This window comes from Talpa occidentalis, unplaced genomic scaffold, assembly GCF_014898055.3.
Source record: "Talpa occidentalis isolate TD23 unplaced genomic scaffold, MPIMG_talOcc4v2.1, whole genome shotgun sequence".
Classification (NCBI taxonomy): domain Eukaryota; kingdom Metazoa; phylum Chordata; class Mammalia; order Eulipotyphla; family Talpidae; genus Talpa; species Talpa occidentalis.
The window spans coordinates 41478771-41495980 of NW_026555331.1; the positions used below are offsets into that span (position 1 = coordinate 41478771).

The 17210-nt window shown below is 36.8% G+C and overlaps 1 protein-coding gene across 35 annotated transcripts in view; it reads right to left on the reverse strand.

Moving 5' to 3' along the window:
• Positions 1-17210, reverse strand: part of CA2 (carbonic anhydrase 2) — a 183973-nt gene that overhangs the window by 139279 nt on the left and 27484 nt on the right. For 8 of the 35 annotated variants that reach the window (XM_054692140.1, XM_054692141.1, XM_054692142.1 and 5 more), the window contains exon 9: positions 4917-4993. The exons of 21 other annotated variants lie outside the window; for them this stretch is intronic. In XM_054692140.1, the coding sequence (XP_054548115.1) occupies positions 4930-4993 (64 nt within the window). In that variant the 3' untranslated portion in view covers positions 4917-4929. 6 more of the 35 variants (XM_037504486.2, XM_054692129.1, XM_054692137.1 and 3 more) reach the window with 6 other exon arrangements.

Sequence of the window (17210 nt, forward strand, 5' to 3'; positions counted from 1 at the left end):
TCTGCATCCTGCATGAACTCAGTTTGTTAATTTTTACTTATTTCTCAGGAGAATAAATCTCTCTGAGAGACCCACCATTTTGAGAACCAGGTGTTACCTGTATCATGTCAAAATAGAGCATTAGGGAAGTCAGTGACTCAATTGTTAAAAGACCATCAGATGGGTTATAATCTTTATGATGTTTATAGTCAATCTCAAGTAACATAGATGTGTTCAGTTCAGATACTTTTCCACATTTATTAAAATTGATTCTCTGGGTCAGGTTTGTACTTGTTTTGATCCTGTTGAAATCAACCATTTAGATTCAATGAGGCTTTTTTCACCTTACTTGCAGAAAAATTTCTGTAAATAATCACTTGTTTTGTAAAACAATCACATTGAGATTCCATGAGATAGTACACAAGTCAGCATGAAAACTAGGATCCAAGACAGTTGAAATTGTTGGTTTTTCCCAATAAGAACTCTACAATAAAAGTCATATTCTCAGAGAGAATGGCATAAGAGGCAGAGAACTAAGAAAAAATGTGGAAGGTCAAAGGGCTCCTTCCCCAGGTCTCAAGTTTTGTTCCAACTTGTTTGAACATGAGGGTAGAGTTAACTGAATATTGAAATTTTAAAAAATTCTGTCACTTATCCTTCCTTTGTAAGTGTTGCTATATTCAAACCTTCTGTAAACTGACCATAGGTATAAAAATCATTAAACAAATGAAGATTGTTAGAATGTAATTTAAGACTGAACATTGTCCTGCTGTATTATGAAAGAAGTAAACTAAGCTTACTTTTGAACTCCCCTGAAACTTAATTTAATTATCAGCTCTATTTACATATAGTTCATCCACCATAAAATTCACTCTTAAAGTGCCACTGTCATTGATATTTAATTTTAGAACATTTTTATCACCCCAAAACATTAGCAACTACTGTACGCATTAGCAATTACTCACCATTTCTCCATCCCCCAAATCCCTAGTAACCACCCATCTACTTTGTCTCTATACATTTGCCTTTTCTGGATATTTAATGGAAATTGAATCACGCAGTATGTGATCTTTTGTTACTGTCTTCTTTCACTTAGTATCATGTTTTTCAAGTTCATTCATATTCTGCTTCACTCCCTCAGTTTCATTCATTTTTTAACTGCCAAATTGCTGAATTGGGAAGATCGAGCTAAATAACCCTAAAAAAATATTTGTTAGATGTTCATTACCTAGAGAAATCTTTTCACATTTGCTTAATGTGATTTGCTCTTCTACTGGCTTACGACCCCAAAATAGTTTGGTAAGCATAGTTTCCCTTCTGCCAGGGTCCTGACTAGAAACAGAAGTATGCACCAATTAAGGAATTTGATGACAGTTTAATAAAGGAACTCTTCTGAAAATGTGGGCAGAAGTGGATCTCATAGGATGGTGGACTTCAGAGCTCCAGAGGGCAAGAGGGCGCTACCATGCCCAGACCTGCAGGGCAAGCAAGGACGAGCCCCAGAGGGGGAGAGCTGTGTGGAGGGAAACTGGCAGAAGCTCGAGAGGAGGAGAAATAATCCAGGAAACCGAGTTAGGGTCCTGATGGTGTTGCTCCACCTGAGAGATTCTATGTCATTCATCACAGGAAGGGAGGCTAAGAGGACAGTTCCTGTAGACCCAAGTGTCCAGAGAGAAAGCTCTGAAGAGGGAGCCGAGTGTGATGTGGAGCCAGTGAGCTCAGAGTGTGATGTCATTCCCCCTCAGTGACACCTCTAGATCTTTAGTAAAGTTACAAACACCATGAAATGCTTGTTAAGATGATCATTTTTACTTTTTCTTTTTCATGGAAATTAGAATAGGGTTAAACAGGGAGCAGGAGTACAAAGAGTTAGGAAAAAGAAAAAAATAGTATCAGAAATCACAAGGTGGCTCTTTTACCCTGACCCATGCAAATATTTCCCCATGGTGATCAGGGGATTGGAGTGATATCCAGTGGGTCCTGTATAAATATTTATCTAAGAATATACAGTCAATTATTTATAGGTGAAATTACTCATAGTAATAAAAGGTAGCTTTATTATGATCTCCACAGAAGGTGCCCTCCATTTTCCTTTAATTAAATCAAATTTAAATGGCATATGTCATTATTTCTTATTCAATGTTAATAGCTTTTCCTCATGTTTTGTTATTTCTTTTTTTTAGAATCTCAAAAATATTTATTCTCCCTTTTATTGTTAGTTGAGTAGTACCTCAACTGTGCTACCACTTTCATGACATTTTATTCCAATATGCATTATGACTCCAAATAACTGACTTTAAGATAACCTTTTGTACTATACATGAATGTGAACTCATTTGGAAACTCTGAAGTAAGAATGCAGTGATGAACTTCTTTTGGAGGGAGATGTTTAGAAAGGAGGTAATTGGAGAGATTTCTGAGTAATACTGGTGAAAAGAGAAATTTATTGTATTGACAACCATATTAGATTAGATTAAATATGTATTGTCAATTATTCTGAATAACATTTTTGACAAAGTATGAGATAAATTGCATAAAGATAGAGGTTATAGACTGTTTATATTCTATTAAACAACCACAGTGAGGCTAACCAAGTTCACAGGTGAAATCAGTCCAAATGGAGAGAGGATCCAGCCAAACTCATACCCCCTACACCTCTCCTAGTTAAACTAGTTCCTAAGCCTCCCATTCATTCTTCCTTTAACTAAGCTAAAACAGCCTGCATACTGATTGTTTTTAAAACTTGCCTCCATTAATGTCTCATCATGTTCTGAAATGCGTGAAATGTGTCAGCAAGAAGAAAATACACCAATCTAGCAAACATTTGATATTTTTTTATACCTGCATTTCACTATTTTCAATAATTCCTCTTGTAATTTTATTTCATATTATGCATTAAAAATATTATTTTGAGGGCCTCCCTGGTAGTGCAGGGGGTTGAGCGCAGCCCTGTGAAGCTGTACACAGCCTCTGCAGTGCTGGTTCAATCCCCGCCGGCCACAGAACAACCCATATAGCGCGGCAAACCTCTCCTGTCTTGCCCACTGCTCCCCTCAGCAGTGTATTTCAGTCAGTCAGCCTGTTCTGTTCCCTGCTCTGTCTCTGGTGAATCCTCTTACCCTACCCCACAGCTGGCCTGTACCCCAGTTCTTACATAAATAAATAAATAAATCTTTTAAAAAATATATTATTTTGAGAGGCGGTCCATGGGCTTCATTGAATGTCAGAAGAGAGCATGATCTGGAAAAGTTAAAGAACATTTAGTCTAGCATAATACATATTTAAAAAGTATAGAGGTTTATTAAAATATTAAAAATAGATCTACGATATGACACAACAATTCCACTCCAAAGTATCTACCCAAAGAAAGCAAAAATAATTCAATGGATATGTAAACTATATTCATTGCGGCACTATTTATAATAGCAAAGTTACAGAAACAACATAAGTACCAAACGACAGATGAATACATTAAGAATATGTGGTATATATACACAATGGAATATTACTCAGCTATAAAAAAAATAGATGAAGTCTTGACATTTATGACAAAATGGATGACACTGGAGTAGATTATGCCAAGTGAAATAAGTCAGGAGAAAAACAAGTACCAGATAATTTTTTAAGAGATAATGTACCTCCAAAACCTACTCAATACTGTGTAAAAATAGGTGGAGTATATTAAGTAAATACAATAGATGCAAAGTGATTTTATTTATTTGGCAAGAATTTATTAAGGATTTATTATATTATCAGAACTATTCAAGGTACTGTATAGACACTAAAACCTCAAAAAAAAATCCAAATGTTATTGTGATGTTTGAAATGCAATTTCTTATTCACTTCTTACTCTACTAGACAAGCCAAAAGTTTAAAATTAAGATTCACAGGAACAAACTGACTTGGTGTTTTGCTTTCTTGTATTACAACATAAAACAGCCTTTAAATCTATTTTAACTATAGTGAATTGAACTTTCTATTTTTTTAAAGATTTATTAATTTATACAAGAACTGGGGTACAGTCAGAGGCGCGGGAGGATGAGAGAATTCACCAGAGACAGAGCAGGGAGCAGAACAGGCAGACAGACCGAAGATACTGCTGAGGGGAGCAGCAGGAGAGGCAGGAGAGGCCTGCTGTGCCATGTGGGTTTCTCCCTGGCCGGCCAGGAATTGAACCTGCGCTGCAGAGGCTGCAGACAGCTTCACAGCTCAACCCTCTGCACCACCCGGGAGGCCCAAATTGAACTTTTTAATGCATGAGGCATGCAGTTCAATTACAGCCCAAACACATTTATGAACATAGCAGCAGTAAAGCTAGGCACTAACAGAGTTTCTTTGACATCTTTAGAGATATTAATTAATCCTCAAAACTATTTTTTCGCATATGAATAAAGAAACTCAAGGCCTGAGAAGGGCAATGAATTATACTTTATATAACCCTTTTCATTAGACAAAAATGAAATGTAATAACAGAACCCAAATGCAAGCCAGACTTGCCTATTATGACTACTAATCTAATTCTACAGAGAAAAGAAGAAACTAAAAGATTAGTCACAATTACCCATAACAGACATGGTTAATTAAGTTTTGTTATCCTTAGAATTTATCTCATTCACTGAGTGCTCTGGCCACTTTTGAGAAGGTGAATTAATTATTTAGCAATTTCTGTAAAGCCACATAAGTCAGCTTTTTCTCTTCATCCCAAGAGCAAAGATGCCAACAAATGCATTCACAGAGCAATATTGACTATATTTCAGCTGAACTAGGAGTTTAGGATTTGTTTCACCATCTAACTTTCATTCCCAACAACAGAAAATGGGTATATGTTTTAAATTTTCTGACCATTTACTTGTAAAATGTGTATTTTAATGTTTTTTCCTACAGCAATCATTATCTACTCTTCTATGAAGAGTGACCATTCTAGTTAACAGACTTACTGATTTTTCATAGTTATTTCCAGATAAGGTGAGTAGTTAATCCCTTCAAGGCAAAGCAAAGTTCCCAAATGATCTTGCTAAAAGGCAATGAAATAATAAGCTAATGTTACGATTTTGATCTCTAAAAATATTTTCAATCATTTTTTAAAATGTTTTGACTATATCTCTAGCTGCCTGGTATAATAATTTTCAACTAATAAAGTGCATGTTTATATGGAAAACAAGCTGAGATATAATTACAAAAGGAAGCCAATTAAACATCTTTTTTGTGCCTGCAGAATTCTATGTCAAAGTCATCAAATACTGATTTATGACTTAGGTTTCACCCAAGCTACAGTTGACTTTACAAAACAAAAAAAACGCTTTACATGAATCATTTTTGCAACTCTACTCATTGTTAATGCCTAATAAAGATTGAAAGAAGTATTTAAGTCATGGTTAATATACAAGCTTTCTGATGTGAGTCACAGACATCCCAACTGTAGTGGCAGCAGGCTGATAAACTCATGTAATTGGAGTCCTCGGCATTTTCATTCCACTGTCCTATTCTGTAGCGGTGTCCCCTTCTACAGTTTGGCTTTGTTTTCAGCTGGATCTCCCTAACAGGGGCAAAATGATTCAAACATTCCAGATGTCACAGTTGGTGAGAGCAATATCTAGGAAGACATCATTACTTGATTTTTATTTTTAAAGATTTTTTTAATTTGTTTATTTATACAAGAACCAGGGTACAGGCCAGATGTGGGGTAGGGTGAGAGAATTCACCAGAGAGAGCAGGGAACAGAACAGGCAGACTGATGAAATACACTGCTGAGGGGAGCAGCAGGCGAGGCAGGAAAGGTCTGCTGTGCCATGTGGGTATCTCCCTGGCTGGCCAGGAATCGAACCCACACTGCAGAGGCTGCAGACAGCTTCACAGTGTAGCCCTCAACCGCCTGCGCCACCAGGGAGTCCCCATCATTACTCTGAGTCGGTCTCTGAAGACCCATGAAATGCCATGCCTAGATTGGCTTTTGCCTGTGTTCTTAGCCAATCACCATGGTCCAGAATGGGGACTGCCCCATCTTGGGCTAACACACTCCCCACTGAACACGGTACAATAGGCAGATATCAAAGGTGGGAACAAAATGGATGTCAAGGAGACAACTATGTAACTACTTCAGTTGCTAAACTTTGAGTTCTTTTATTTTCCTTTATTCACAGGAAATCCAAGCATACACAAAAGGGAGTCTCTTGCAGAGAGAAGCCTAAAAATTATGAATCCCAACTTCCGGTTTCTGATATTTACCAAAGATTCAAACACTGAAATTTGCTCAAATTCTAGCTCAAAGCAAAAATGACTTTTCATAGCATTTTATTGCCCCTTTTAAGAAAAACTTTGCTCAGAAAACAGTCGCAACTGGCTCCCAGGCTGCCTGTTATTTAAAAAAACTAGCAGGCATGAGAATTCCCACCTCATTAACAACTTCCTGTGAGGCTGCTGCTTGTCAGTGATGTCACTGAGTGTGTGAGAATCCCAGGGCAAAGGAGCTGTTAAGTAAGCTTGAGCCTTCTCTCTGGCACAGGGACCCACATCCTCACCATGGACATGGGGTCAGAGTCCTGCTAAGCCAGCAGCTCCTCCTCTTCCATGGTGCTAGAAACTAGAAATATGTATGTCAACGAATGACTAGGTAGCTAATTCAAATATAAGTGTCAAGAAGGGCTATTAAGGTGAGTCTGCTAGTCAGATATCCCCAGTGACATTTTTGTGAATGTCTGAAGTACAAAAGCAGCCAGCCTTGCTAAAATCAGAATGAATTTCATCTAAGTGAGAAAACAACTAGAGTCAGCTGCCAGATATGGAAACAACCATGACTTATTCAAGAATCACAAGAAAGATCAATGCGACTAGAAGTGTGAGGGGAGAGTGGTGTGAGATGAGGTCTGAAAGGGAGTAGAGAAAGCAGCACAAAAAGCATTGTGAGAGAGAGTAAGGGATCTTAGTTTTATTCCTGGGGTCGGAAGAAGTCATTGAACTAAGTATTGCGGTCCACTGGCATTGTATGCTTCTAGCATTATCAGTGTACATTGCAAGCATATTGCATGTTAAATTTTAAAGCTTTCTGGGAGCCCAACCACAATGAGAAAGATTATTTCCATAAGATAAAGTTTTCTTAATTTCAAACAAAACACACAAACTCTTCAGACCAGATCCATTCGTAACATGGGTGGGGGTTTTCCTCTAATGTGGCTTGGGCATTGTTCTAGTATCGCAGCTCAGTTTACTTTTGTTCCTGATGACAAATTTGGAAAATGGAAAACCACGGGCTAGTTGAATTTTCTAGGCCTCAAGTAGGATTTAGCTTATCGTCTCTCTTTTTGAATATATACAGAGCCTTATCTTAGAGATGCATTTAGGGGCTCAACTCTAATTTCAAGGGCACAAAAAAGCAAAAATTTAAAAAATGGAGTGACCTCAAACTAAAATGTTTATGCACAGAAAAAGAAACTTGCATCAAAATGAAAAAACATCCTACTGAATGAGAGAAGATATTTGCACATCATCTGCCTGACAAGGGGTTGTAATATCCAAAAAATATATATATATATAAATATATATATACACATAAAGAATTCATAAAACTTAAAAAAAAAAACAATTTAAAATAATGGGAAAAAGATCTAAGTAGATGTTTCCCCAGAGAAGACATATAGATGATCAATAGACTTATGAAGAGATGATCATCAACTCTTATCGTTAAGGAAATGCAAATCAAAACAGCAATGAGATCATCTCACACTTGTGAGGATGGCTATTATCTAAAAGACAAGAAACTAGCGTTGGTGAGGATGAGGAGAGAAGAGAACCCTTGCACACTGTTGGTGGGAATGTAAATTGGTGCAGCTCTTATGGAAAGTAGTATGGACATTCCTCAAAAACATTAAAAGAAACTCCAAATGATCCAATTATCCCACTTATGGAAATTTACCCAAAGAATGCAAAAAACCACTAATTTGAAGAGATATATGCACCCCCAGGCTTATTGTAACATTATTTATAATAACCAAGAGCTAGAAATAGCCTAAGTGCCCAGAGATAGGTGATTGAATAAAGAAGGTATAATATATACATAGTGGAATAAGATGCAGCTATATAAAATAAGATGAAATCCTGTTATTTGCAACAATATGGATGAACCTAGATGGTATTATGCTTATGAAGAAAGTCAGACAGAGAAAGACACTTCATAATTTTATTCATATGTGGTATATAGAGAAAACAGATGAACTAAATGAAACAAAAATAATACTTTTAGATTACAAGGCAAGAGGATGGGGGGTGGAATTGGGGAAATCAGCTAAAATGGAATAATGGTATGGTATGGTAAAGGATATGATTGGACTTTTAATGGCTAATGTGATATGTATACATGTCAATTTTTAATGATGCATACCTGAAACTTTCAAAAAAATTTTATTGATTAAACTTTTTTATTTTCTTACATTGCTGTTCATTTTTATATAAAATTTGATTACATAATTCTTTTTGAATATAAGTAAATGTACAAAATAAAAGGAAAAATAGGGTAGTTGAAGAGCTTGAAATTTTATGCAACCATATACCTCCAGTGGTAGATAGAGATGAACAAGTACTACTAAAACAGTGTTACAAGAGTTAAGAATCATAAATTCTAATTTTTTTTTTTTTTTAAATATTAAATTTTATTTTTATATTCCCCCATACAATTGCAAACGCCCCATTCTGACCCCAATCCTTCCCCTCCCGCCCCCCCCTAAAAGTGTCTCTGGTTCATAGTTTTTTGTTGATTTTGATTTTCACTTTCTTATATTCATTTTCCTGGTCCCTTATTTAAGTTTTCTAGATTCCTGCTATGAGTGAGACCATCCGGTATTTTTCTTTTTCTTTTTGGCTTATTTCGCTGAGCATGATCCTTCCAGTGCCATCCATGTTGCTGCAAATTGCATGTGTTTATCTTTTTTGAATGCTGAGTAATATTCCATGGTATATATGTACCACATCTTCTTGATCCAGTCATCTATTTTTGGGCATTTGGGTTGTTTCCAAAGCTTAGCTATTGTAAACAGTGCTGCTATAAACATAGGAGTGCAGGTGCTCTTTGGAATTGATGTTTCTGTGTCCTTTGGGTAAATACCTAGGAGTGGAATTGCTGGATCATATGGAAGCTCTATGTTTAGTAGGTCCAGAAATCTCCACACAGCTCTCCATAGTGGTTGGACCAGTTTGCACTCCACAACAGTGCAGGAGAGTTCCTTTTTCTCCACACCCTCGCCAACATTTGTTGTTGCTAGTTTTTTTAATATATGCCATTCTCACTGGTGTAAGATGGTATCTCATTGTAGTTTTGATTTGCATTTCCCTGATTATAAGTGATGTTGAACATTTTTTCATATGCCTGTTGGCCATTGCACATCAAAGACATCTTTGTACTACTAAAACAGTGTTACAAGAGTTAAGAATCATAAATTCTAATTTTAACTCTGCGTCTGCACTGGATTGTATTATCCTTGGTTTAATCTCTTAAACAGTTAGATTTTCTTGTGTTTATAAAATGGAAATAACAGGTGTTTCAACTATAATGCATGCTTACTTTCTGCAAAATTACACACTAAAAATGAAAGCTTATGGGAAGAATAAGTTTGGGACAGGTCATCCAAAAGCTATGGAACTTTGCAGTGGGAGTGGAGGAGAGGGGGAGGGATGGGGGTTGTTGAACTTTGAAATTGAAGTGAAAGAAACCGACAAAATTAAACATAACACTAATAAATACAATTAATCACCCTAATAGATATATGAAACCAGTTAAATTTCTCAGTACTTAGGCCCAATCTGTTCATTGTAAACTTAACTCCTAGTGCTGGCACTTCCCCTGTGAACTAGGGATCCTGGAGAACATCTTCTAACAAATCACCTAATGGAAATTAAAAACCTAATTTAGAGTACAATATTCCATTTTCCATTGTTTTAAGGGGAAATGTCTTTGTAGCTTCTTCATCTATACTTACAGTTTTCCTAAGGAAAACTGAACATAGAAAGCATAGCAATTCTTAAAGTTGCTTAACCAGTTTCTACCTGCAGTTATGTAGATTTCCATAGTACTTCCTAAAATCTCCACGAATTATTAAAGTTTCCCATTAATTGAGAGAAAGCTTACCCTTGATGAACTCAAAACATTAACTTCAGAAAAATCTATAAATGAATGGCAAGTTAGATAAAATCATACTCTCCTACTTACCAAGAGTGAATAGGGGTACTTCGTATCAATGAAGCATATTTGAAAAAGAACAGACTGTGGTTCTAAATCCTTATTTGAGGACCAAAATAAGCAACTGGGGGCCGAATGAGATCAACTCAGGAAACTTTTCAAATTCCTAGGGACAGATCTATTACGTAGCAATATTCAGTTATCTCTTTGGAACCTCACAAATAGCAATTGCTACAATCACGTTCACTTTTACATTTAAAGGAAGTGTGTTGTTAGTTATGGCAACTCCTACCCTGGCTACCTTCCCAGAAAGTAGTGTGCTAAATATATTCAGGCAAAAACAATGCAGACTTGCTCAGTTTTTGCTGTTGGAGTTCTCTGGTACTTTTCAATACACATCTTACTGACCAAATGATTTGGAAGACAGTTATAAATCTTGCAGTTGAAAATGCTTCCATAATGGTCTATCATTTTATATCCTTCTTAGGTGAGGGTTTTTGAAATACCATCATGAAAAAAAACGTTGCTGAATCCTGTACAAATACAAATAATCTCTTTCTGAAGCTACAAATGATTCAAAAACAGGTAAGAATATAAACAAAGTGCAATATGGAGTGCACTTGTAAAATAATAAGAAGTGTTTCATTACAGCTGGAATAATTTAAATTTTACTTTTTAATCTGGAAGTATGATATACTTTGGGAAATTGGATGATTACTTTTATGTAGCATTTTTCCATAAGGCTACTATTACAGAACAGGTATTTAGAATACGTATCCTGGACTGGTCCTATGTAAATTTCTATTGTATTAGATGTTATGTGTTCTTAATCCATTATTCATGTAATTAAAGATTTGCAGGCTGTTCAGGTAGGGTAGAATTTAGAAAGCACTTAGATCATCAATAGATGATCTTCTTGATAATCAGAAGAAATGAAATTCTTACAATTCTTAACTTTTTTTTTTTTTTTCTAGGAGAGAGGTTAGGATGAGAATATGAGGACAAGAAGCAGGTATTACTGTCCAGCAAAGCAAGAGAGTAATAACATGCATGTTTTTGGTGTGTATATTAAAACTGTGAACAAAATCACTAATTATGAGAATTTACCCAATGCATGGTTAGTAAACCTCAAAGGCAATAAATGCCTATCATGTTTCAATTCAATTGAGTTTATATTCCATTTGATGTGTATTGTATGAAGACACTGAGCTAGGTCTTTGAAATACAAAGTTGAGCAAGGGAAACAAACTTGAAATAAAACTTACTTTAAGTTCCAGATCCACTATTTATTAACTCATTATTAACCTTGCATAAATCATTTATCTGCAAAACAAAGTTTTTTAAATTTTTTTTAATGAATTAAATAAACATCTGTTTTGCTTAGCACAGTGCCACAGTGTTTGTGTATGCAAGAAGTATGTGTGCACTTTAGATGATAGCTTGGGAACAGGAACCTTTGGAAACCTATAATACAATAGGGAGCATATTCACTACCTTAAAAATCATGAAAGGCAGACTCATGACAAATACATAACACATAGAAGAGAATCATTGTTTCTGATGAAGAAAGGAATGATATCTATTTTGATGATAAATTTGAAACTTTTAGATGCTGAAAAACACAAAGGATCATTATATCATTTCACTCATGCTGATATCAGTCTCTTCAAAAGTAATGTCTATGTACCAAGCTCTGTGCCTGGCACTGGGCATCCAATGGTGAGCAAAAGAAATTCTTGTCTTTAAGGAACTTTCAGTCCTAAGGGACAGAGATAACTATTTTATTTGCTGATGAAATACGAAGTATGGTGGAGGAAATGAATGACATGCTGTGATAACACCCTGGGTAAAAGAGCAGAAGGATTTCAATAAGAAATTTGGGGGTGACTTCCTAAGTAAATGGGTGTTGAGCTGAGTCTTAAAGGGAGAAAAGGAGTAAACAACATGGAACTAGTAATGAGTATTTTAAACAGAGGGACAAACAGGAAGAGGTTAAAGGTACAGCCAGGTCCAAGAATACATTACCTTGTTACTGGGAAAATTTTAGTGCAATGTCTGTAATATGCTAGATACTGCTAAATGAATAAGAGTGAATGAATGAATGTTTTGAGAGACGGATTATTCAACAAAAATAGTAAACAAAAGAATAGTGTGGTCACATCTACGATTTAAAAAAGGAATTTTGTGGGGTCAAAATAAGGGGGTTGCAATTGTATGGGGAACATAAAAATAAAATTAAAAAATAAAAATAAAAAAGGAATTTTGTGACCATCTGACACATAAGTTGGTGGGAGGGAAGATGTCAGCAAATTTTGAGTGCAAAAGTAGCACAAAATTAGAAATGCTGACAATATTGACTAGGACAGTGGTGACAAGAGACTTGGATTCTTTTGTAATAGAATGGCCTAGATGGGGAATGGCAAGCTACTTGATTTTCTTGGTAAGCCTATCTTGGCCACAGTGATAGGAGTATGTCATAAAAGTCATATGTGTGTTGATATGACTCTTGTTTTTTCCTGCAAATAATGGAAAGACTTTGAAGTGTTTTAAGAGAGGAATAACTGATTGGATTAGCATTTTATTTATTTTTTTAAAGATTTATTTATTTATGTATACAAGAACTGGGGTACAGGCCAGAGGTGTGGGGGGGATGAGAAGAATCACCAGAGACAGAGTGGGGAACAGAATAGGCAGATTGGCCAAAGTACACTGCTGAGGGGAGCAGCAAGTGAGTCAGGAGATGTCTGCTACACCATGTGGGTAGCTCACTGGCTGGGGATTGAACTCATGCTATAGTGGCTGAGGATAGCTTCATAAGTTGTATCTTAATCCTTTGCGCCACCAGGGAGGCCTGGATTTGCATTTTAAATATGTCATTCTAGTGATAGTATGGAAGGTGATCTCAAAAGCCCCACCCCCACCCCAGGATAAATATAAGGCAAATAAAGGAAAGAATCTCACTGAATAACTGAGATAACTGGGAGGGGAACAAAGATAGGATACCATTGTAATATTTCAGATAGAAAAACAATGAGTAACTGGGATTAGTAGAGGGTAAACAAAGGTAAGAGGTTATTGTAATATTTCAAGTAGAACAATGATGAATAAATGAGAGGACAGTCATGTCAGATAGGAAAAAAATAGGGGCATTGACTCAAACTGCTTAGGAAGAATAGAGCTATTTAATAATTAATTGGATGTGTGGAGGAGAGTGAGAAGGAAGAGTTCAGGATGATTCACAAGTGTTTATGACTAAGGTGATTGAACCATTCAATAAACTAGAAGACCATTCAATAAACTAGGTAGATCAGTTGAGGATAGGAAAAGGTATTCATCTTTCTCTCTGAATAAAAATATTGGTAATTTTGAAGTGGTGACACAAATCATATTCAAAATATTGATTAAACACTTTGGCAAGAAGGACATCTGAGCCTCCCTGGGGTGCAAGGGGTTAAGCATAGCACTATGAAGCTATCTGCAGCCACTGTAGCATGAGTTCAATCCCTGGCCAGGGAGGCCACCCACATGGCACAGCAGACCTCTCCTGTCTCACCTGCTGCTCCCCTCAGCAGTGTATTTCAGTTAGTCTGCCTATTCTGTTCCCCACTCTACCTCGGTGAATCCTCTCACCTCTCCACCCCCACACCTGTGGACTGTACCCCAGTTCTTGTATGCACAAATAAATACATCTAAAAAAAAAAAAAAGGACATCAATGATATGGAACGTACCGATGCAAGCAACCAAAGCAAACAAAGACACTTGTTCATGTTAGGAACCCATGAGTCCTGAGTGGTGAAGGAGGAAAGTTGATGTTGGTGTCCAAAGGCCTGTATTTTCTCATTGAAGTGAAAGGTGAATCTGTTTCATTTTAAAAATTGTATGATTAAGATGATGTAAATCTACAAGTCATATTTCTTTATTGACTATCAGGCATCTTTTCACCATTATTATTAATAACACTCACTTTGTTTCTTTAATCAGTCAACCAAGTGCCTTCAGGACCCTTAACTGAATTACATTTTCCTGGTCCCTTGATTTTGATAGGAACCCTTTACCTCATCCTTCCCAAAAGTGTAACTCTCAAAATCTCAATTATGCATAACCCCTCTTTTATGAAACCTCACCTTTTACTTCAATGAAGAAATAAAGGTGCTTTCCAGAAATAATACAATGGCAGACTAGAGAGGGATGGAGGTGGGGCATTGGGGAGCTAGTTTATCTAGGATAGTAAAGTAAGATTTTTACAAAATGGCATCAGCATTTCAGCAGAGATCTCAAATGGGAGGAATTACCAATTTAAAATTACCAAGAAAACCTTCCAAGGGGAAGGAATAGAAAATGTGAAACCCTTAAAGGCACAAAATAAGGGAAGTGTACTGGAATGCAGTAAAACTGGAATAAAGAGCAAAGAGTGCGTAGGAGACACTGCAGCTGACCACCTAGAGCTCTGAAAGCAGAGCTTCGATTTCCTTGCTAAAGTGTTGGGAAGCTGTTGGAAGGATTGCTAGAGGGGAGCAACGTGATCCAACCTACGTTTGAGATTGATAACTCCGAGTTCTATGTGGGCAATCAACAGCACAGTAGCCAGAACATAGAACAGAGGCAGGGAGACATGGTGTTGTAGTATTTCAGTGAAGACACAATCGTGGCTTGGATGAGGTTCGTGGAAATTGTTAGGAAAGAGAAGAATCAGATGATATTTCTAAGTTTTTGGCTTGCACAACTGCATGGGAGGTGATGCCATTTGCAGATCTGGAGAAAGTCAAGTATGAGGAAGATTACAGAGACAACAAGCTCAATTGGTCCTTTTGATTATAGTAAAGTTTAAAGGTGCCTTAAATTCATCCAGGTGGCAAAGTTAAAAAGACTATTGGAAAGGAGAGGTTGTGTTCTAGAGAAGAGGTCTGGAGCCGCAAGAAAAAATGGTGGTTAGTCTCAGCACTATCACTGCCACAGCCTGAGTTGATCCCAGCCAGCAAGATAACCCATATGGTGCAGCAGACCTCTCCTGTCTCCCCCGCTGCTCCCCTTAGCAGTGTATTTCAGCAGATCAGCCTGTTCTGCAACCTACTCTGTCTCTGGTGAATCCTCTCACCCCACATACCTCTGGCCTACACCCCAGCTCTTGTATGCATAAATAAAAATAAATCTTAAAAAAAAAATAGTGCCATTATAGACAATTGTGTGAGATTTCCTGTGAATGAAGACATGTATGCGTAGCTGAACTAGTTGACCTAAACTGTGCATGGTATGCACGGAGAGTAAGTGGGCAGTTCCTCGCCTTGAATAGCAGCTGTTCTGATGGGTAAAAAGACAAGTTTTTAACTAAAATTTCTCATTTAATTTGCATCCTAAAGAGCATTTTCCAAGCTTTGTTTCTTTAATTTTTATCCTTAATTAAATCTTACTGTAGTTAGACACTTATCTGATATTAAGACACTGTCAGAGCCAACCTTTAGACAGGAGGTCTGGGAATCTAGATAGTTGAGAAGGGCCCAAACAACGTTGAAGTCTAGCAGATCATTTTATTTTCTTTTAAGATTTATTTTATTTATTTATACATACAAGAACTGGGGTGCAGGCCAGAGGTGCGCATGGTGAGAGGACTCACCAGAGACAGTGGGGAATAGAACAGGTGGATCTACTGAAATACACTGCTGAAGGGAGCAGCAGGCGAGACAGGAGAGGTCTGCTGTGCCATGTGGGTCACCTCCCTGGCCAGGGATCAAACTCGCGCAGCAGTGGCTGCTGACATCTTCATAGTGTTGAGACTTAACCCCTTGCACAACTAAGGAGGTCCTAGTAGATCATTTTATTCCTGGAGCTATTCCTGCCTGTCACAGGAAGAGTTAACTGCATGTATATTTCAGGGTCCCATTTCCAGAAGTGAAATATTTCCTGTTTCTCAACCACATCCTGTTGTAGAAAGAGCTAAAAATTATTCTATGTCACCTGAAAACTTATATATGACATACAAAAAAAGTGGTTTCTCTTTGGTTTTTATTTAAGGTCAAAAATATGTGATATAGGAAGTGGATGTCACATGAAATAAGATGACTCAGAAGAATAAGATACATTGACACTTAAGTTTGGGGATGTGGGCATTAAGGTAAATTTTCAAGTAAGCTTTTTAATGCTGCACCTGATTTTATTGATAAAAGGAATTTGGAAGGAAGAGCAAGGAGAAAGGAAAGAAACTAGTAATTATTGATTAGTCATGTGCTGAGTACTACACTAAGTACTTAAAATGCATGATCTTTTTTGATTCTCACGACAGGTTATTTAGGGTTATTATCTACATCTTTGAAGATGGCAAAAATGAGACCCAGCTAATTTAATCCCTTAATATAACATATCAGAGAACGCATGCATTCTCTAACCAAATTCCATCTCCAACAATCTTACAATAACATCTTCCATGCTAGCAAATACTTAGTCGTGGAATGATGACTTCTCACTTTATTTTTTGCTTAAGTTTATTTTGAAAAAAAAATGGGATCATATATGAATTTTTAGAATTCTACTAAGCACCATCTTAGCCATGACAGCACATCACATATCATTCATGTGAACATGATCCACGAGGGAAGAAATGCCTACATCCTTGGTTCAAAATGGATTTGCAATCCATTTACAGTCTTTTAGGAATACAGAAGTGAAAACAAAATAAAGATCCACAGCTGTCTTAGTGGAAGAGACACATTTAAGTCATCTCTTGCTTGTTTCGATTTTTAAAAAGAGCAATTCACAAAATATTTCTTTTACGTACTTCTGGAAGTCTAGAAATCTTAAGCTCAGAGCCCAGCACCTAACAGGAGAGGCTCACTAAATATTCACAGAATACAGTGATCTCTGATTATGTGTGTGTTAGGTGTTTTAGATTGTAAGAAGGAAAGAATAACTTGGGTTGCTGTACTAAATGGGACGCTAAAAATTCACACAGATGGAAACAGAGCTGACAAAAACCCAGAAAGCTCTGGGGTCCAGCTTCTCCTGCTTCCCTGCTGGGCTTCGAGGCTTTTTTGGCTGTATGTATTGTTTTGTTCTCTCTATTAAACAATCTTC